The sequence below is a fragment of the Pteronotus mesoamericanus genome, unplaced genomic scaffold, assembly GCF_021234165.1.
Source record: "Pteronotus mesoamericanus isolate MK-2021 breed Mesoamerican mustached bat unplaced genomic scaffold, CSHL_Meso_final contig_221, whole genome shotgun sequence".
Taxonomy (NCBI): domain Eukaryota; kingdom Metazoa; phylum Chordata; class Mammalia; order Chiroptera; family Mormoopidae; genus Pteronotus; species Pteronotus mesoamericanus.
The window spans coordinates 13716729-13738719 of NW_026555092.1; the positions used below are offsets into that span (position 1 = coordinate 13716729).

Genomic DNA, 21991 nt, shown 5'->3' on the forward strand with positions numbered 1-21991 from the left:
AAAAGATTTTTCTCCCGCCCCTGCTCCCCCACCTGGAGGTTAGTTTGGCCCCGAGACAAGGACTGGGCAGGAAAGGGCTTTCCCCTTACATTTCTAGTGAGGACCATAGACGAAATGTCTTGGAGTCCCAGGTTGTCCGGAGGGTGGTTCCACCAAGACGTGGCCGGGGTCTCCCCGTGTGCGATGCCGAGTGTCTGAAGCTGGCTGCAGGGCAGCGAGCAGTTAGAGCTGCACGTCTCCCAGCAGGGAAGGCAGCCAGCAGACCTGTGGGGGCCGGTGAGGCCAGGGCCTGTCGGGACTTGAAAGAGTGAGGCAAGTGGGTGTATGGCGCTGGCCTCCGTTCCTCCTCAAGCTCTCCCAGGGTGTCAGTTCACAGAGCCTTGTGCCCAGGGTGTCGGGGGAGGGGGGGGGCAAAGCTTGGGTGGGAGCCCTGGCCCGGGGCCCCAGGTGAGTGGAGGGATTGGGGGCGGGCCTGAAATGCTGTCTTGGGGCTGAGCTGGCAGGTTTCTTGGGCTCGTGCAGCTGCCTCCTGGGGTCACAGGGTGCACTCTCTCTTGCCAGTCATGTCACGGGGCCTCCCCGCTGGCAGGCTCCCACCCAGCAACATGGGTCTGTCTCAGCAGAAAGTGCTGGGAAGGATCAGAGAGAAGTTACGAAACCCCAGAAGGGCTGGGCTTCCTTTCCCAAGCCCACCACTTCGAGTTAGGAGGCTGAGAGACTGCTCAGCTCATGCTTCCGCCTGGTCTTTCCTAAACAGCTCTGGTCAAAGGAAAGAAACCTCTCCTGCTTCTTCAGGCTCTCGAGAAGCTGCATCCTTGTTCTTCCTGGTTCCATCATCATTACCTTTGGGAAGTGCTGTCTAATCCGTCTGTCTCCTAACCAAAGTGTGTACCTGCTTCTCCCTGTCCAGTCTCTGCAATGGGAGGGGAGCGGCCTGTTGGGAGCCAGGGCAGTAGATCAGTCCTGGGCGCCTTGCTTCTGGGCTGGTGCAGACAAAGCCAAGGGCCTGGCTATTTCCAGCCAAGAGGAGTGTACCTGGGGACTGTGTTTGGGGTGAAAAGGAGGGTGGGGAGGAAGCCCTCTCTTTTCCTCCTGCCGTCTGTCACCTGACAGCCATGCTCAGATTGTAAGTGTTAATGAAATTACGGTGCCCCGGAGGCACCTGGGCAGCACCCCCCGCCCCCCCCAGAATCAGCCTGACTCATTTACAGCTTTCTCCTAGTTACCCCAAAGGCTCTGAGGTGACAAATGTGGGGGGGTGGTTTCAGGTTTCATGTTTTCACATTACTGGGTGGAAAAAAAAACCTTTCCAAACCAAAAAAAAACAGCTTCTACAGCAGAAAGAGCATGTCCCGAGAGCACTGAAAATTTCCCCATCCTCTCTCCTCAGCTGCTCTGCCACAGACCAGACAGACCACTGCTGGAGGGGTGTTGGGGACAGCCCCTTTGGAGGTGGCAGCACTTGCCTTCCTGCTTAAAGGCAGGGGAGGACCTTTGCAGGGCCCTCTAGCTCTGGAGCCTGAGGGCCCTCAGTGGCCCCAGGAATGGATTGCCAGTGGCCTGGCACAGTCAGCTCAGGATGGACAGTGGCCTGGGAAGAAACCAATTTCATCCCAGGAGGTCGGGGGCAAGTGTCCCTTAGAGAGGGTTCTTTAGGTAGAGCGGTAGGTGGGAAGGTGGCCTGGTCCATCTGGCACATGGAGATGTGCCCCCTCCTGTTACTGGCTGGTGGTAGCATTATAAACCACCCCCACTCCCTACAGGGGCAGATGGCCTCCATGGCAGATGGAGACTAGGCCGCCAGTGGCTGGTTGAGCTTTCTGGTTTCACGCTGGCCTCCCGGGCAAATAAGACAATCCAGAGGGGCAGTGACAGGGCCGTGTGCGTATATGCGCGCACGTGTGTCGAGACTGAGTCCTGGCCTTATTGTGCCATTTTTGGAGGGATAGTAAAGAAGGAACCCCTGATGGAGTCAGTGGATCTTCGGGGCACATCTAAGTTTGTCATGTAGGGGTGGCAGGTGCTCTGGGCCCTGACACTGCCCACCTGCCACGGCTCCTGAAGCTGCCCCAGTTTGTTCTCCAGGGAAGGGGATAGTCCCCAGGTCGGGAGTCTCTGCCCAAGCTGGATCCTGGTGAGCTTGATGCAGACCCCTTGCCACGTCGGGGGAGCTCGGGGCCTGGACAGCGGCTCCTCCCAGAGGACGCTCCGTTTGTTATGCGCTCGGGCTCCCTCACTGCGCAGGCAGGCAGCGGCCTTCATTAGCAGAGGAGCTGGGGTCTGTTTTGGCTGCCTCATCAGCATCAGTGAACTGCGTCCCTGCGAGATTTGATACAATTTAATTAACCTAATTAAAAGCTCTGATTGCAGAGATGATTGGGGTAGCGCCAGCAGCGACTGCATATTTATAATGAGCTGCAAGGTGTGGGACCGCAGCCAAACGCCACGCATCCTAATGAGCGGGAGCTGGGAGCCAGGAGCCAGGGAGCCAGGGAGCGGGAGAGGGAACGTTTATTTTTGGCAACAATGCCCAGTTCCTCCCTGCCAGGGAGTCAGAGACCCAGGGAGCAGAGACGGACCTGCCCGCTGAGTTCTTCCAAGCAAGGTGGAAGCAGGAACGACTGCATGCTCCCCACGGATTCTTGTGCCTTTGGACGTCCACCTGGGCTCACGGTGCCCGTGTTCTCCGCCTGCAGAGTTGGGGCCGGGGCCCCAGCGATGCACTTTTCCCACCCCTCTCCACCTTTGGGAGTCCAGGGGCTGCCTTCTGGAGTAGGAGCCCTGGTATGAGGAAACAGCCCAGTAGAACCACCCTGATTTCAAGACTCCCAGGTCCCTGGGCTGTTGCCTTGCCAAGCTGAAAGGCTGGGTGGGGTCAGAAAAGGGGCCAGGATGTCCGAGGGACCCTTGTGAGGCTCCTGGGCCTGGAGCAGAAATGGGAGAGATGGACCTCCTGCTCATCCCGGAGCCCGTCTCCTGTATCTCTCCTGATGGCCCTGCCTAGAGAGGGCCACCTTCTGCGGACTCTCTTCTCCTCTCCCACTCCCTCTGCCTGGGGAGTCTTGGTTTGTCTGACTAAGCGTTTCCGCTGTAAATCACATCTAATAATAACGAGAGTGAGAGCTGTGGCAGAGATGCTGTGGGTGAAGGGGGCACTGGTGAGAAGGGGCATGCAGCCCAGGTGCAGAGGGGTGTGAGGTGGGGAGGGAGCCCCGGGTTGGCAGGAATGAGGGCTGGGCTCTGGAAGCCACCCTCAGAGGCCTTGGAGGAAGAAGGCGGGAGCAGACCCTCCCTCCCACCACCCATGCTCCGAGCTGGTGTAGGTCATGAGCTGTCTTGCTGGCCTAGCCCCCCAGTGCTCCGAGTGCTGCCAGGACAAGATGAGATTTGTCCCCAGCCCACCTTGCAGAGCTGCAGCTGCTTAGCTCCCTTATCAATCTTCTCTGTGGGTTTAATCATCTCTCTGTCACCCTGCTGGGGCAGCCCTCCCCGTAGCGGAGCCCCGGCTTTCCTCCAACCCTCCTCCCCCAGACACAACCATCTTTCCCCACCTGACTTCTCTTGTGGGAGACAGAGGGTGGGTCAGGCTGGCTTGGCCCCAGGTTGAGTGTCAGTGGCGGGGGTGGGGGAGTCCCTGTTTTTGAAAGGAATAAGTATGAATTAGGGATGGGTGGAAGTGGCACTGGCAGAGAATCGGTCCTAGCTGGATCCTTAAGATCTTTGACTCTACTCCAGGTTGGGTGGGACAGGGCCTAGAGAATGGCCATGGGAGCCATCAGCCCAGACTCAGGAGACTGTAGGGGAGGGGCTGTATCCATCCCTTCCTTCCTCCTCCCTTCTGCCGCTCCTTGGGGACTGTGTACATCCATGGCCACCCATCCATCCAGCTCTGGCCTCCTTCCCTGGGTGTGTCCTATGGGGCCAGGGGCCTGTGGGCAGGACCCATGAGCCCACAGCTTTGCATGCATCTTGGGAAAGAGGGTGTCCAGGAGTCAATGGAGCCTGTGTTGTGGTCCAGGCTGGGAGCCAGGGTGCAAGGGGCTCTGGGGCCCATCCCAGCACTGACGTGCAAGATGACCTTAAGGGCAACTCTTCGACCCTCTCTGCTTTGCTCTCTTTCCCCTCCAGAGCATTTGGGGAATGGGCAGGGGTGGCTGACATGGGATGGTATATGTGCCCCTCAGAGGGAACATGAAAAAGCAGGTCTTGCCTCTCCTTGCTCTCACCCCGGGCACTCTCAATGCGAGTGGAAAGCTGCTCTTTCCCATTTTTCAGAAGGGGATGGAAAGTCCCAAAGAGGGATAGGATCGAGCTGAGCCTCACCCAGCTCGTTCTCAAGGTAGGACTGAGAGACCCCCTCAGAAGGTCCCTTAAGGCCCAGGGACCATGGGGGCGCTGACTAGCCTTGGGCCGGAGGGAGCTTGTTCCCTTCAGCACAAGGCTGGGCTCTGGAGCACAATGGTGTGTTGATGAGGCTTTGGTCCTGGTCTCACATGACCCCACGGGGGTGGATGGATTGCACGTGGCTGAGCCGCCTGGGCTGACCTTTGGTTGCTGGCTAGGGAAGAGAGGAAGCCATGGAGCTCTCCTGCCCACTCAATGCCCTGGGCACCCTGCCACCCCCGCCCCAGGAACTGCCCTCTGGGCACACACCCTCTGTCTTCGCCCACCTTCTTTTAGTCCTTCCCTTCCCTCCGCTGTGTGTGAATATGTGTGTATACTGTGTGTATATGTATGTCTGGGTGAGTGTTAGAAAGGAGGCGCCCAGAAGTTGAGGACAGTGAGAGAAGAAACTCCCTTTGTCGGTTCTTTCTAATCAAGGATGAACTTAGTTTCTTCCATTGTAGGGACACTGCCAGGGCAGGGCCACAGTGTGTGCGCGTGTGTGTCTATGTGTGTCCACGGGCAGGCATGTATACGTGTGCACATTAGAGAGCTACACCTCCTGCGGTGCCTTGTCCTGTGACCCATGTTCTCCTCTGGTGGGAGGGGGTGACTTCCATGGTCAGCATCTTCCAACTTGACCTGGAGCCAAGCACCCTCTCTGGCACAGGGCCAGAGTGTCACTTTCAAAAGGAAAAGGACAACTTTTTGAGGTTGTGTTATTATTGTAATCAATTGAATTAACTAAAAATTACCATTCGGTGAGGAAGCAAGACGTGTGTGTGTGCACATGCATGCACATGCACAGTGGGAGTTACATACAAACATGGGCCCACAGAAGGCAAGTCAAGATAGAGACAGGGCTATATTCATAGGCACGTCAATGATTCTTTCTTTAAAAAGTTTGTTAAAAATTTATTGATTTTAGAGATAGAGAGAGAGAGAATCGATCTGTTGTCCCACTTATTTATGCACTCATTGGTTGCTTCTTGTATGTGTGCTGACCAGGGATTGAACCTGCAACCTTAGCCCTTTGGGACAAGGCTCAAACCAACTGAGTTACCCGACCAGGGCCTAATGATTCTTTTTTTGATTTTATTTATTTTAATTAATTAATTAATTAATTATTAGACAGAGGGGAGAAATAGAGGGAGAGAAACATTAATGTGTGGTTGCCTCTCACATGGGACCTGGCCAGCAACTCAGGCATATATTCTGGCTGGGAATCGAACCTGCGACCCATTGGTTCACAAGCTGGCACTCAGTCCTCTGAGCCACACTAGCCGGGGCAGGGCCCCATGATTCTTAAAGGGGGTAATTGGTCCTGCCTCCTATTCCTCACCAAGATACTAAATAGCAAAGGGGGTTATCTCAAAAGAATCTTTCCCTGGAGCGCCCTGGGGGTTGAGGACTAGGACCTCTGAGATGGGGCAAGCTGGTACAAATGAGTTGCTACAGCACTTTCAAAGTGTGTCCATGGCCTGACTTTGCTGCGTACCATCATGACAAACGTTACATGAAGATTTTTCATGAATTTTTTTCTTGGAAGCCCATACAATTTTTTCGCCAGTGCTAGTCACCCATACAGCCTGTGGTGGCCCTGGGAGTAGGTAGAGGGAAGTTAAATTCCCAGACCTGGGGTTGGATGGGGGTGGGATGCCCAGGCGGCGGCATGGGGAGGCCTGCGGGTGAGAAGGGGACAGAATGTATGAGCTCGGACTTAGTCTCCAGGCACCTCCCAAATTAATAGCTTTGAGTGGTTTGATTGAGGAGTATTTTTGGACAATCCCCGTTTCCTCCCCAAATATAGTCCTATTAACCCCATTGGATGCTGGGAGAGAGTACAGGAATGGTCCTTAGCATTGAAAGAGAAGGACGGAGCCTGGCGGGGCTGGGATGGAGATTGGGGCTGAGGGTGGCAGGAGGTGGGTGGGGGGCTGGAGCTGGGGCTGGAGCTGAGGTTTGAAGCTGCAGCAGAGTTAAGCATGATCTGAAGAGGGGTTGTTGGAGGTTGGGTTGGCAGGGCATCTCTCTCAGTCTTGACAGGATTCTGAGAAGCCTATTTTTGGAGTCCAATAAAGAGAATGTTTGGTGTCTGCTCTCGCCTGGAAGCAGCAGGACAGGTCCCCTCCCCCTGCTCCCCTCAGCTGAGCAGAGTCATACATCACCAAGGGGCCGGGACTCCCTAGATGTATTGCCCTAATACGTCGCTATAGCAACCCCATTCTAATCCTGCATTATTCTAATGTGGTCCCCCTCCCCACTGTGATGTATAGCTCGGGTCTCAGAGCTCCAAGGCCCCTTCTCTGAGTCTGCTCCCAGTATCCCAGGGATGGGTGGGCTGGAGCCCAGCTTGGCTTCCTTGGGTCCCATCTTGCTTCTTCTCACCCTGTGCACGGGATTCTTTGTGAGGCTGTGTGTGGAGGTGGGGTCTGGCCCACCGGCCCACCAGCCAGCCTGCCCGCCCAGGGAAGGGAAGCAGCAGGCCATGTGTCCTGGCCCTGGCACACGAGCGCCTGACGTCCCGACCCACGCCAGCCTGCCTGGCCTGGGGACCTGAGGCCTTGGGGTTGGGGGCCAGGGCAGGACAATGGCTGCATTCCGGCTGTCAGCCACAGGCCCCCATTGTTCCTGTGGACACTGCTTGCTTGAGGGCCGCGATTCTGGCCCTCACCCCGCAGGGGGCGTAGGATGCTCCCTGGACCACTCCCCCAGGGGACCATAGAGGGGTGATTCATGGGGTGGCCAGGGCAAAGCAAGCCCCAGCTGTGCCCAGATTCTGGGGGGCGGGAGGGGGAGGTGACTGAGGGTTGTTTGTGTCAGGGGAGGGAGGGTTGAATAGCCAGAGGACTCAGGGCCCTGGACACCAACCACGTCATCTCCTACCCCTCCTTGTGTGTGGGCTGGTCAGAGAGGCTCCATTGTCAGAGGGGCAGGCCCACCCAGGCTGGAAGGGATTTGAGAATCAAGAGGGGCCATCTCAGAGCTGGGAGGACCCATAGACCACTACTCACACTGCACTGGCGGGGAAATAGAGTTCTAGAGAACGGCAGGGATGTGCTCAAGCTTACACAGCCCGTGGGGACAGGTCTGGGACCCCACAGTTCCCCACATCTCCCCAGTGCTGAGATGCTGCTGCCATTTCTGGCCGGAAAAAGACCGAGTCCCAGTGGTGATCTTCAGTCTCAGCAGAAGTTACGCTCATAGGCTCTTTCCTCTCCCTGGCTTCCTTTGAAGTCCCTCCAGTCCAGGTCGGCACCTGGCATCTCAGGAGTGAGAAGTTAGCGTTAAGGGCAGTCTTAGGGCCATGCGGAGGCCATAGCGACTACATCTTCCGGAAGGCCCTGGAGAAACGAGCGGGGCGCGGAGGTTCCCAGTGCTCTGACCCACAAGAGTCATAGATATAACAATAGACTTCATTGTTTCCTCCCAAACAATGGTCCCACTAGGGCCCTCACATGCCTACCCTATGTGACTGAGAGGTAGGGAGGGGAAGAAGCTAATCTAGGAGGGTTTTAAGGACGAGGGAGTAATCTTTTTTATGCCTGTGTCCCCGCTGCTTGACATAGAGACTGATTGTTCAACTTGATGGTTGGATGAGGGGATGGACGGTGGGTTGTTGAAGAGGTAGCTGAGGGTTGCATGGATGAATGGAGGGGTGGATGGGTGAGCAGATGCATGAATGAATGGTTGTATGGATGGGTGGGTGGGTTGATGAATGGAAAAATGGATGGATGTAGGATGGACAGATGGATGTTTAAATGAGGGAATGGCCATATATCGAGGTCGAGGGATGACAGATGACCCAAGTTGGGTGATGCTAGGTATGAACCGTGGAACTGTGGAGTAAGGACTGGACCCAGGTAACTGACCTCCCCCTGCCACCCCATCCCCCAAAGCCAGAATGCCTGTAGCATGGTTTGGTGGTCAGTCTTGGGGTGGGGGTACAGTAGAATCAGGAGTTGGTACCTGCAGGAATCTACAGTCAGACTTAGTCTCATATTAGGTGGCTCCACGGGGTCTAGAACTTTGACCTTGAGTTGAATCTTCTGTGCTGAGGTCAAAGGAGGGGGTAGAAGCCCACTGGTGGAAGTTCCTGAGCAGGGCAGGAAGAGGCATGAAGGTTCAGGAAGGGGGAGCGAGTGGGATCTGAGGGCACCAGGGCTGAGTGATTTTGCCTCTATGGGATTAGGCCCTGAGCCTTTGAGGCAAACCCCTACTTGTTCTTCATGACCCAGCCTGGTACCACCATCTATAAGGCTTCCCTTGACTCTCTGGGTACTGTTTCCCCAGAATCCAGCACAGAGCCTTGGGAGAGGCTCAGTGTACGTTACTGGGGACATGGGGTTGCCACAAAGAGGCAGGAGTGAGGAAGAGGTTAGAGGACTGCACCTGTCACTAATTTTCTTGGTCATTTTGGACGAGTCCCTCAACCTCCTTGGGCCTCCATTCCCTCATCTGTGAACTGGGGATGGACAGCTTGAACTTTCCAGAGTGGTTTTGAGAATGAAGAGAAATAATCCTGGGGGGCAGGGAGAGGCAATAGGTATTATTTTTCTGCACTGCTTCAGCCCAGCAATAATATAATGATATGTGTCGTACATATAGAATTAATTTTACAGCTAACATTTAACGTGTACTTACAATCTGCCAGATTCTCTCGTGTTTACGTACATCACCGCTCATCTAATCCTTACAGCAGTCCTACTAGGCAGGTACTATCTTTATTTTATGTTGACAGATGAGGAGACTGAGGTATGGCAAGCATTAAGTAGTTTGCCCCAGGTCCCATGAGTAGTGGGTGGCGCGGCCATGATGAAAGCCCAGGCAGGTGCCAGGACCCACATTCTCAGCTACTATATGGGTTACTCAGTATGCAGCACTCTACATAGATACATCAGGAGGGCTTACTGACCTTCTTGGTGACCCCAGGCAAGTCAGCCAACTTCCTTGAGCCTCATGGGATTTACCTAATGGCAGCATGGTAGGGGGTGGGGGGGGCACAGATCCTAGCCAATTAGTTCCAACACCCTTGGTCTGCAGCTTCTCTGCCTGGCCCAGTCCTGGGTTCTGGAACCTCCTCTGCTTTGTGCACATACCCCCAGCACCGGACACTGCTGTTCACCTCAGTGGGGAGTATAAAAAGAACATTGTCCCAGGAGTCAGGTAAAAAGGGTTTTATCCCAGGTTCTATCATTATCTAGTTTTGCTGCTCTGCACAGGTCATGAAACTGCTCTGGGCACCAGTGTTCTTATTTGCAAGGTAGGAATAACTAAATGTGAGATAATGAAAATAAAGAATAAAATAAGTGGTGGATATGTGCTACATCTGCGTGACTTGGACAGAGCAGGGTCTCTGGTAAAAGTACATTATATTTTGGTTTTCTTCCCTGTTCACTTATTTTTGTATGATGCCCTGCCCAGGCCCCACAGTCAAACAGCTTTCATCCATTCATCACCTACTTATGCTAAGCACTCTATGTACATCCTCCCACTTAACTTTCAAAATAGCTCTATGATCTGGGAACTGCCATGGTCACTGTATTAGGAAACTGAGGCAAGAAAGGGTAAGTATCTGGCCTAAAGTTGTGCAGCGAACAGGAAGTGGAGCCAGGATCTGTACCTGGGTCTGCCTGGTCTCACAGCCCTTGCATTTCACTATTCAGCTCTCTGTCTCTCTCTAAGACATGAAGAGCTTCCCTGGGGACTTCGATGACAATGGGAGAAGACAGGTGAGCCACAGTGGCTGGAGCAGGCCTTCTTGGAGGGTCAGGTCTGTCTGGGAGCTGCTGGGGTCAACTCTAGCAGCTTTCGCGCGGAGGGAGCACTTCTTCCTCCCCGGGCCAGCCAGCCCCAGGGACAGGCCAAGGACGGGGACACTTTCCCACCCTAGGCAAGGGTAACAGTAGCAGTGCAGGGTCCAGGTCTGCTCCTATTCAAGAGCTGAATAAACTGGAGCCTTTGAAGAAGGATTTCTGAAAAGCCATCAAGAGTGAATCATTGACTTAGGGAGGCGATGAATCAACGGGGAGTTCATAAAACGGCAAATGAACCGGGTGTGAGAACGACAGAGCCACTGCTATTCCCCAGAACCCTCTGGGGACGGAGAGCCGAGAGAAAAGAAATAAAAATAACACGGGCCTTAACGCCTGCTACAGACCTGAGTCAGCCCCTCCTTCCATGTGGAAAGACAGAGGGGACAGAGGGATGAGACCCACTGGTGGGTGAAGCGGGGCAGAGGGAGGCTCCCTGGGTCCAGGCTGCAGGTGCAATTAGCAAACGCTTTTCCCCCTTCTTTTCAGAAGCCCTCACAAGAAAGAACACTGATTTTGACGAACACCCAAAATAATGTGAGATCAGGCACTATGCATTATGCATGAGGTCTGATTTAACATGAACATTATTTCTTGTGTACGAGACCATATGCCTCCGTGCTGTCTCTGCAGCCTAATAATACCCAGACCCACCCTGGTCAGGCTCAGCCGGAGACACATCCTCTGGGTGCACGTGTGTGGGGGGCTTGAGATACAGCCCTCCCGGTACTAAGCTCATCTGAGGGGAGTCCTTTCAGATGACCTGGGGGCGGGTCATGCCCCTGGAAAAACACCAGGGGACGGGGGTGGGGGGTGTGTAACTGTGCGAAAGTGCCAGTGTGAGAGAGGGAGAGAGAGAGAGAGAGAGAGAGAAAGAGAGAGAGGGAGAGAGAGAGACATCAGGAGCCCGTGACTAAGTGATGCTGGGTTCATCACGTGGTGATGTGGGGACATGTGAGTAGCTGAGGTTTTCCTGCACAAGAGGAATGATGGCAGGAACGGATAGATCTAATTGCTGTGTGTGTTTGTATATATACACGCATATGTATGTGTGGGGGTGTGTGTTTAAAAAATAAGATCACACATACATACAAACACACAGCCTAACTTTAATTATCTGAAGGGAGCAGGAGAGAGCTGGGAGGAGCTGGGAACAATGATGGGCAGAGATGTGTTTGGAAAGCGCTTTGTGGGGTAAGTGCTTGGAAATCCTGAGAGTAGGGGGACCCTGACAAATGCTGCAAAGGACGACTGTGTGTGCTTAATCAAATATTAAAGGTGCCAGGTATCTGGTGACTCTGGAGAGCTCAGCGCCAAAGCCCACAAAACTGATGCTGGAGAGGCAAACAGTGGTATTGGGATGGGTGTGACCGCGAGTGTGTTAGCATGAGGAAGTGAGCAAGCTGGTGAGAGTGTGCTTGGGGGTTTTAGTGGAATGGCAGAAGTGGTGGCGAATGGGTGTGAGTGGCAGGCAGACAGAGGGCGTAGCTGTGAAGGCAAATTTCCGAGAGTGACCATGGGAATGGTGGGGTGATAGATGGAGAGGGAAGAGTCTCCAGCAAGCCTGTGTGTGTATGTGAAGCAGGGTTGCATCCTTGGAGGTGATTGTTGCCTCTCTCTGCTCTACCTGGTGCTCCCAAAGAGTAGGCAACTTGAAGCCGACTTTTTGAGGGGACACTCAGCCGTGAGGTGGCCCTGGTGACTGTTGCTATGTCCTAGCTCAGGGACCAATAGAGGGCAGTCCTCCCACATGGAGGCCTCCCAGGCAGCAAGAGGAGTCCGGATCGGCTGGCCAAACATTAATGGCAAGGTTTTCAGATATGCCAGACAGGGATGAGATTGACGCCTACTCTGGCTTCAGCCGCTAAGCTGGAAGTCTGAGTGAATCCTCTTGTTAAGCTTAGGAGGAGCAGTTGGGCCGAGATAGCAAACCTCCTCTCTCTCTTCCCCCTGCTCTGGAGCTCAAGCCCTGCTGCGGAAAGCCTGGGCCTGGGTGTGCATCCCTGGGGGACTGACGCTCCCATGTGCAGGCCCAGAGCCTCTCTGGGGGAGACTCGATTCCAAACAGCGCTAAGTGGGCAGCTGTGGTTGGGGGTCAGCCAGTCCAGTGGACGTGCAGGCGAGTCCTGGGGTCAAGGGATGATTGCACCGGACCTAAGCCAGGCAACACATAAGCTAGCGCAAGTTCCTGGTGCAGGAGATGGGTGTCCTTAAGGTATACCAGCAGGACACCTTCTGGGTTTGCCTGGATGACCACAGGTGACCACAATGGCTACCTTCCTTCTTCCTGTTGTTGGCCAACTCCCCACCCTGCAAATGTTCCCCCAGCTCCAAGCATTAGGAGTGTGGCAGAGACTTGATTTCCCCCCTCCTACTTCTGGGAGCAGCTATGGATTTGCAGGCGCAGTGGCACACACACATTCATACGCCAACACACAGAAGTTCACATCGGGAGAGCGAAGCTCTCACTAACAGAACATGTGGCCACATGATCATAGAAAGTAATTTTGTTCACATGAGGAAGGAAGATGGGATCAGAAAATTCCAAATTAGCTAGGGGAAGCTTGGGCTTCCTCCAAGCCCAATGCTAGAGACTTCTTCCTCTCTCGAACGAAAGGAAGTCTGAGGCTCTCAGGAACGAGCAGGTAGATGCACACACACACACACACACACACGGGATGGAGAAACGGCTTGGCTCTGTCAAGCTCACAACTGACTGCGCCTTTTCTAAACTCTATTCAGGGAGTAAGATTTCAGGGTAAAATATTTCTCTCCCTATGGCTTCTCCTTATATGGTCAAATGTGCTGCAGTTCCTACCCTCAATCCCAGCTGGAGACTGGGGGAAGGAGCCTGCAGGGCCTTCTGGGACCAGAGGTTGGTTACTGGGTAGCTGTCCCAGGCTGGTGTCTCATTAAGCAAAATGCTCACAAAGTGGAAGATTTTCTTCCGTCCCCTTTTCCACTTTTTAAAATCTTTTTGTTCTATTCATCAGCTGCTGCTGGTTCTTGGGAGGCCACATTGTTTGCTGTTTTTGAGTTGACTTGCTTAAATAATAAATCCACCCTCTTGTACAGGATTAAGCAGATAATTAGGAAATCAATCAATCAATTGGTGTCAGCTGCAGGCAGAGGCCAGTGAAAGGCCCCGTCTTCCCAGTCGCCCTTTCCAACCTCCAAACCTGCTGTGGCTCAGGGCGGTGCAGGCCACAGGGAGCTCTGAGCTTCATGTGCTTTCATTTCGGGGCCCTGAGGCTGGGGCAAATCCAGGAATGGAGACCTAAGGAGGGAGCATGGGACTGCTTCGAACGAAGTTCCAGACTTCGTGGAGCAGAAAATGATAGGCCAAGGTAGGGTGGCCTGAAGCTCTGGGACACGGTGTCTCCCCAATGGCCCGTCAATTCCTGGCCTCCTCTTTAAGAAGCATGGGGAGGCTCAGTGGCCTGCCAGTGTGGGGACTGGCTGGGACACAGGTGCCAATTACAGGGCTAATTGCTCACTAGGCTGGAGTGAAGGGGAGAGAGAGAGAGAAAAAAAAAAAGGAGCAGTGAGTGAGGGGCTGAGCCTTTGAGAACCGTGGTGGCCTTTGTACCGGCAGGGCCAATTCTCCCAAGACTGAAGGGCAGAGCCCAGGAAGTCACTGGAACTCTCAACATGGCACAATCACCCTGAGGCTCCCGCATGACCAGGGACTGCCAAAGTGGGGACCTGGGAACACCCCCGAGCATCCTAGAAGCCATCGGCTGGAGCCAAGGCCTCTCACAGGCCTAAGTGTGGGCAGCTTCCCTGGTGGGAGCGGGGCCACACATACACCCTCACCGGAGACACAACCCCCCCCCCCCAAAACAAGCAATTGTGCCTTCAAGCTTTGTTTCTATGTTGAGTAAAAGAAACCTCGTGTGGTTTCTCTTGAGAAGGGAAAAGAACGAATCTGTGGAGTAAAAAGAGCTGTTCTAATAGTATTTTTAAGAGTCGTTTTAAAGAACGATCTTGGCTGGGACACAGGTGGTCTTGAGCTTCGGGCCTGGGACACTGACCTGCCTCCACCATCCTGAACTCTGGGGAGGGGGGCATGTTGCTGCTGAAAGCTTGAAATGGGGATGTCTGAAGATGTCTAAGTCCTCCAGCCAGGTCGTGACTACACAGCTGTGGGGTCCACCCATAAACATATGCATCACTCGCTGCGGGGGGGTGTGGTCCTTGGGTATTCATCTCTAGAGAGGAGATGGCAGAGCTTTTGATGGCACAGTTGTTTATACCCCCACTCTTCCACAGGAGAAGTTGAGGCAGGTGATTTTTTTTTGCTGAGAAGTAGGACAGCCTTTGCTGAAGCAAACAGGTAGGGTTCCCTCCCTAGGCCCGCTCTCCTCCTGAGACCACTGTGGGAACTGCCAGTGGATCCAGGTAGATTTAGCACCACTTGCTTGAGGTTGGAGAGCCAGCTGGGGCGGGCTGGTGGGGCCTAACCCAGCTTTCAGCTGCCCCAGGACCTGAAATGGTGAAAATTGGCCCAGACCCCATATGTGGAGGACAAAGTGAAACCAAAGTCAGGGGTTGGGGAGTCAGGTGTGGGATACAAAGATGCCAAGCTAGTGGTCCAGGTCAAGGTAGGCTAAGCAATGGAGTTGTACCTGAGGAACGGCTGACCCATATTCAGTGTGGTGTCTGCAGTTCACTGTCCTGGGCTGGTCTGGTCTCAGGATAGTCTGTGTATGGGAGCAGACACGAGGCGGCTTCATTTTCCCTAAACTCACCCACTGGCAGCGAGGGCCCAGCTGCTGCCCAAGTAACAGTCTGTGCTGGTATTGGCCTGGAAGAAGGTTTGTACCGTCACCTTTCTCTACAATAGCGAGGCCAGGGTATCCCATCATTTTACCCACAAATCCACCCAGCCCTGGTAGTAAAGAGGACAGGACACAGCCCTGGGGTACATGTTTATGTGAGTAATAAAATATTTACTATAACATAAATATAAAGGGAACTTCCCAGTCTACATTATTAATTTTTTTTGCAATAAAGATACAAAGAGAATGCACCAAATCATTGTTCCAAAAAATAATAAAAATAACAAAATTTAAATTCAAACCGTAAGAAACAAAACAAGAAATGGAGAAGGGGGAAGCTCCAAATACATCCAGAAATAAATAGAGATGGGTCAGAAATGTGGAAATCATATTAAAATATCTTTTTTGGATTAGTTGGTGTACAAAATCCTTTAGGATGGGGACGGAGGGCAACCCGGAAAACCAAAAATAAAAATCAAGCACAAAATGTTTCTTTTCCCCGCCAGTGTGTACATATCTCACATATTTACATGGTTCCCACCTCACCCCAAACTTGGGTAATTTCTCTCCCAGCCTCCCGCATCCCAGGGGGCTGCAAAGGGAGCAGACAGAAGCTGCTGGGACTCAAGCAGAAGGCTCTCAGGGAACGGCTTATTTCTACAGCTGGTTAAAAAACACCTCCAACTTTTCCAAGTTTCGTTTGTTTGTGGCCAGGAGGGCAGGGTCCCGCCGGGAGCGGGGGCCCTGCTTTGCGGTGGTCGGTCTACAGTCGGGCAGAAGCCCCTTCCCTTCAGGGTGTGGGTGGAAGCGCAGACCCCTTAACAGCGTGGCCAGAACCGAGCTGGAGCTCGGATAAAACGAAACGAAAATGAGCACTCGAATTTTTTTGTTAGTTTTTGTTTTTTTTTTTTTTTGTTTTGCTCTTTTGGGGTAGGGTAGGGAAGGTAAGAGGAAAAAATAAATTAGGCTAGATTAAAGCTTTGGCTATTTCCTGCTTTTATACACAGACGCGGCTCTCGCGGCCTCCCCTCCGGGGCCCCGATAAATACAGTATACAGCGATTTAAATTAAGGGCGCGGGCGGAGTTAGAAGGACCCCAGGAACCGAGAGGCTCCATGAATAAATAAAAACCGTAAAAAACCAAGCCCGGAGAAAGGGTAAGGGGGATGGGGCGCATCCTTTTGGGAGAGAAGAGGCATGGGGCGAATAAAGTGACAGTCCCCCACTCTCGATCCGCAGGCTCTAGTATCCGCGCCGGGGAGAGGGGACGGGGAACCCTCCTCTCTTCGTCCTTTCTCCCTCTCTCCCGGGGAATTCCTAACCCCGTACCGCGTTACCTGTCGCTGTGGGGAGGCCGCTGCCGGGATCCGGCCCCGAACAGCCCGGGGGTCAGGGGCGGGGGTCGTCGAGGGAATGGGGGCAGGGAGCAGGCGGCGGGCAGGACGCCCAGGGTGAGTTGGCGCGGTCCGGATCTTCCCTTCTTTCCCCCGGGGTTCGGGCGACGCAGCCTATCCGTCGTCTTCGCCGATCGTTGAAGAAGGTCGTCCGGGTGTTTGGTTTTGTTCGAAAGTTTCTGGGCTTTTTGTAAAATCCAAAGCAACCGAACAAAAAGAGTACAGGCCGCGCGGCGCGTCGCCGCGCGCCGGCGGGGGCCCGGCCCGCGGGGTCACTGCACGGAGCCGGGCAGTGTGTGATGGTGGTGGTGGTGCAGCGCGGCCGACGGGGGAGGCGGGGGCGCGGAGGGCGGCGACGCACCGCCCCCGCCCGGCCCCAGCTCTCCCGGAGCGTAAACGTCGTCCATGGGTGGGTGGCCCGCGCCGGCCGCGGGGGTCATGCGCTTCTCCTTCTGCCGCCGGTTGCAGAACCAGACGCGCACCACCTCCTTTTCTAGCTGCAGGCTGTCGGCCAGGCCGGTGATCTCGTGCGCCGAGGGTTTGGGGCACTTGAGAAAGTGGCTCTCGAGCGCGCCTTTGACTCCCACCTCGATGGATGTGCGCTTCTTGCGCTTACGGCCCTGAGCCGCGATTTTGTCCAGATTGGTGGGGCTGCCGCTGGACGAGTCGGTCTCCTCCAGCCACTTGTTGAGCAGCGGCTTGAGCTTGCACATGTTCTTGAAGCTCAGCTGTAGGGCTTCGAAGCGGCAGATGGTGGTCTGCGAGAACACGTTACCGTACAGCGTGCCCAGCGCCAGCCCCACGTCGGCCTGTGTGAAGCCCAGCTTGATGCGCCGCTGCTTGAATTGCTTGGCGAACTGCTCCAGGTCGTCGGAGCTGGGCGCGTCCTCGTCCGAGTGCTCGCCCACCGACGAGCCACCGCCGCCAGCGCCCGGGTGCAGGTGCGCCGCCGCGGCGTGCAGGCCGCCGGCATGTGCATGTCCGTGTGCGTGTCCGTGGGCACCCAGGTGCGGTGGAGGCGACGGCTCCAGCTGCGCCTCGTGGCCGTCCTCATGCAGCGCGTGGTGCAGGCCCGGCCCCGCGCCACCGCCGCCCGCCGCCAGCATCCCGGCCAGGCCGCTGCCGCCGCCCCCCGGGTAGGCCGCTTGCGCGTACAGCCCGAGCGGCTGGGGCTGGTGGCCCCCGCCGGCCCCTGGCGACGGCGACATAGCCGGGCCCAAGTGGTGCGCCGTGCCGCCCTGCGCCCATGCCGCGCCCGCGTGGGCCGCCCCCTGGTGCACCAGGCGTGCGTGGAAACCGCCGCCGCCGCCGTCGTCGGCTCGACCAGTGCCGCCGCCGCCTGCTTTGCCGTGTTCCAGGTGCGGGCCGCCAGCCCAGTCGCCGCCGCCTCCTCCCGTGGGTAGCCACTGGGGGTGCGCTAGGCCCACGGGGTGGCCCGCGCCCGCGCCCAGCCACTCGTGGTGCATCAGCTTCTGCACTTCGCGGTACGCGGCCCCCGCGTGCAGCCTCTCGGCCGCAGCCGCCGCCGCCGCTGCCGCCGCGGCGTCTGGGTGCATGAGCGGTCCTGTGCCCCCGGCTCCGCCGCCGGGGCCCCGCGGCAGGTACTGCGCGGTGGTGGCCATGCCGCCCCGCGCTCCGCGCCGCGCCGCGCCGCCGCTCCGCTCCGTCTGCGGGCCCTGCCGCCGCGCTCCGCCGGCTTAAAGCCCAGACCCGCTCAGCGCTCCGGAGCTCCACCCCACCCGCCTCCCATTGGCTGCCCGCGGAGCCGCCTCCCGCCCCCCAGCCCGGCCCCCGCCCCCTGCACCCGCCTGCCGCTCGGCCTGGCCGCCCAGAGCTCGCCATTGGGCTTCGCTCTCGGGGTCCCGCGCGCCGGCCGTGCTGATTGGCAGCTGGGACTTCATTCACGGCCCCCCACCGTCTGCGTACACACTCACGCCCCGGGGGCGCGGCCGCCACGTGGGGAGTGGCGCGGGGGTGGCACAGGGACCGCGCCCCCTCTCATCCTGGCTGCGTGGGCCCCTCTTTCCCCCTGCGCTGGAGGCTCGGAGCCCTTAGGGTCCCACTCTCCACGCGAGCTGAATTCCCGTCCGTCTCGTGCCCGAGCGGCCAGTGGCGGCGGCGTTGACTGAGGGCTCCGGGAGGCGCTCGGGCTCCGAGAAGCCGCTCAGCCCCATGCTCTTCCCTCCGCGGTGCAGCTATCGGCGGGCTAGGATTCCCGCGGGTCTCGGCGGCTACGAGCGGGAGGCGGCGTGGGTCCCCGACTCGGTTACGGCGAGGGTGCTCACCTTGCCCTTCTTGTGCCCGGCGGTTTACAGCGGGCATAGAGCTGCTCTCCGCATACCTCCCGGCGCGTCTCCTTTCCCTTCTTCTAGACTCAGCGCCGCAACTGCGCCGACCTCCGTTGCCCTGAGAGTGCGTTCAGCGAGCGCAAAGTCGGACCCGAGGCGGCATCACGCCTCGCGCGGGCTCTTCTCCCGGGCACCTCGGCCCAGGTGAGTACGGGTGGACGGCTCCAGATGGAACGGCCGGCGGCAGCGATGTAATCAGATCGCGCGGGGTTTCCGGGTTTTGGAGTGAGAGGTATTCGACTGTAGCTTCCGGGAAAACACCGCGAACAGGGGTGGTGGATACGCTGGGGTCACCGATACTGTCTCACGCCGTTTTCTCGCTCCTTTTCCTCCCTGCCTGACCGGCTCATTGGCTGGGGTCATGACAGGGTCACGCCCCGGGAAACTTGCTGTGGGTGAGGATTGGCAGGGACTTGGGGAAGGGCGCCTGCCACTTCAGAAATCCAGCAAGCCTGAAGTCCGGGAGCTGTCCAGCCTGCAGTGAAGCCCTGGGCTGGGTCTAACCCGACGTGCTTGGGGCTACTGAAAAAGGAATTGAGACAGAGTAGGCCTCATTGGAAGGATGAGGCATGCAATTCAGTACCTCCCCATCCCTCCCCATTTGAGGACTCCGAAGGATCCTCAGTGGACTCGGACCTTAGCATTAGCTGGCCTGTGCCTCTAAACCCCCACATTGGGTTATAGGCTGAGTGGAGTGAACTGTGACCTCCACCTCTTTCTCCCATTGAGGTTTGGCTGGCACAGTCTTCTAGCGCTAGCCCACGTCTTTTTTTCTCCGTGATCTTGTCTCCCGTGGTTTCATAGATTCCAGGGCTCTGGGGTCCCAGATCAAAGATTGAGCTGGGGCCTAGCACGGCGTCTATTGGGCAAGTCAGGGCTGTGGACTAAAGCCTCAGAGTGTGAAGCAGGGTGATGGGAGATTTGGTGGTGACTGCCGTGGGGGTGATCCCAGGGGTCGCTGGGGCAGAGTCCACAGTGATAAGGGTCATCCTGGGCACAGGTTCTGCTTACCCAGGCTCTCACCCCCTAGGACCAGCCTCTGGCTGGTTCCCCAGGAATGGAGTGGGACAGGGCAAGGTCCTTGTCCAGCCAGTGGCCACTGTTCTGAACAGGCTCCTTAGGTATCAGCCTTATTGCAAGAGCTGTGTCTGAATCTAGCTAGGGATGCTGAACTTCCTTGGACTCTGGTCCAGGAAGTGGGCATCTTGAATCATCTTATCTTCATATGATCATAAAGCACCATACCTCCTGGTCCACCTGCCTTCCTGGCCCCTTCCCCAAGCCCGGGAGGAAGGGCCAAGCTTGGGAATTCTGTACTGAAGACTTGTTTCATGCCAGCCCTAATCAGACCTGCATGACATTGAAGCTTGGGCTTCCAACCTGGACCTGCCACTCTCCTCCTGGGCAAGAATAACTTTGGTCCAGTCTCTCTCGCTCTTGCTCTTCCTACTTGTAAATTAGGAATAACAGTACCTTAGGCAGTCTAACTGTCTCACTAAGGTAAGTCAGAAGGTGGTTCAAGACAATGGGGAGGGGGGGAGAAGGGTCTCAGAAAGGACTCGTTTCTGTTGTTAGTACTCAGTGAATAAGCAAGTTACTCCCCTGTTCTAACTAAATCTCAGTTTCCTCATTTGTAGAATGGGGCTATGGAGGTGGCCTGTGATTCTATGAATCTGTCTCAGTTTCTGCTGGAGGAAGGGAAATGTCTGGACAGTGGAAAAGTGTTGTGATGTCCAGTCTTTGGAACATCAAATAATGACGGCACAGTGCTTTACCAAGTGCTTTTCATTCCTTATTGTACCTACACCTCTCAGCCCTGTGAGAGTGCACTGAGATTGTTATCACCAGGGCACAGCTACAAGAACTGAGGCTTGTCCCAGGGCACAGAACCTCTGAAGGTCCCACTCCTCATCATTCTCCCAGTGGGATGGGCAAGGGTGCCTGTGGAGGCAGTGGCCTTGGCCATTGAAACAGAGAGAGCCCTCTGCCCTGTCTCTGGTAGCTCTCTGGGAGAAAGCCATGGCCAGCTGGACCTCCTAGGCTGGGTTCCCAGGTCTGTGCTGAACTGAGGGGTGTCTGCAGCAAAGCCAGGCTCCTAGGTCACCAGCTTGTCAGTCAGCAAGTCTCAGTCCCAGTTCTTTTACTCCCATTAGCAGCCGTGTGACTTTGTGCCAGTTGCTTTGCCTGTCAGAGCCTCAGTTCCTTCATTGTGGAACAGGAACAATAATGCCTGCTTCTCAGGATTGCCCTGAAGTTGCAAAGATAAAGCAAAGCATGTCATTGAGATGCTCTCTTAATGTCAGACACTGCCCCTGGGGTGAGCAGCAGTGTGAACTAGGAAAAGGTGACATCGCTTTCTCTGCTTTGGAAGATTTAAAGCCTCTACAATGACAAGGGTTTGGTCTTGAGTCCAAATTTTCTTGTATTTGAGAGTTTTATTCCCCAGGAAGTCTCCACATCCTTTTGACTCTTTCTCCAAAAATTCTGTGTGGGACACAGTGGGGACTATGGCATGGCCATTGATAGAGGCTCCTGGTGCAGCGCAGCCTCCTTTCCTGGAGCCACATCCTCATAGACCCTGGGGAGAATTTGGAACACAAAATTCAGTCACCCAGCTGACCCACACAGACACAGAATGGTTTAGACACATGGACAGATGAATACATACACGCGCACACACACATCATGCACACACACGTTCAGATACACACATGCATTGTAGCCCAGGAACAAACAATAGGGACACACAGACTTGCATATTAGGTTGGATCCCCACAGATATTCATATTCACACAAACCAACACACAATGATAAATATAGGCATGTGTCTAAATAGGAACATATGCAAAACCTACATACAGGCTGAAATAGGCTCAAGTAGTCATTCCTTCAGCAGTGACACAGAGAAATACATAAGACCTAAAGGCCCTTTGGGGTCACAAGCACAGAGCCTCTCAACTGGCATGCCAATTCACATAAAAAGGCATGCCCTTGTGTTCACACACATAAGCACAGAGCCAGCCACATACATTCATCCCCCTTCCCCCCGCCACCCCCGCCACAGATACAAAGAGGCCCACCTCACACATCATGTCGACATGCACCTACACCCTGTAGGAACTAGTACATCTGCACAGGGGATCAGAAGCAGAGTTTGGTGCGTGTGGTTCGGCAGCAGCGCTAGTCCCAAGGAGGCAGGAAAGCCCTTTCTTTTCATATTTTTTTTCACTCCCCTTGTCTGTGGAGGGTAGCTCCCAGCCAGGCTGCCGCCA

At 55.5% G+C, this 21991-nt stretch overlaps 1 protein-coding gene across 1 annotated transcript; it reads right to left on the reverse strand.

The window, feature by feature from the left end:
* Positions 1 to 16612: 16612 nt before the first annotated feature.
* POU3F1 (POU class 3 homeobox 1) lies at positions 16613 to 18034 on the reverse strand. The gene has a single exon (XM_054571571.1). It carries the CDS (start codon positions 17991 to 17993, stop codon positions 16644 to 16646), a length of 1350 nt encoding a protein of 449 aa, XP_054427546.1. The 5' UTR covers positions 17994 to 18034; the 3' UTR covers positions 16613 to 16643.
* Positions 18035 to 21991: the final 3957 nt, after the last annotated feature.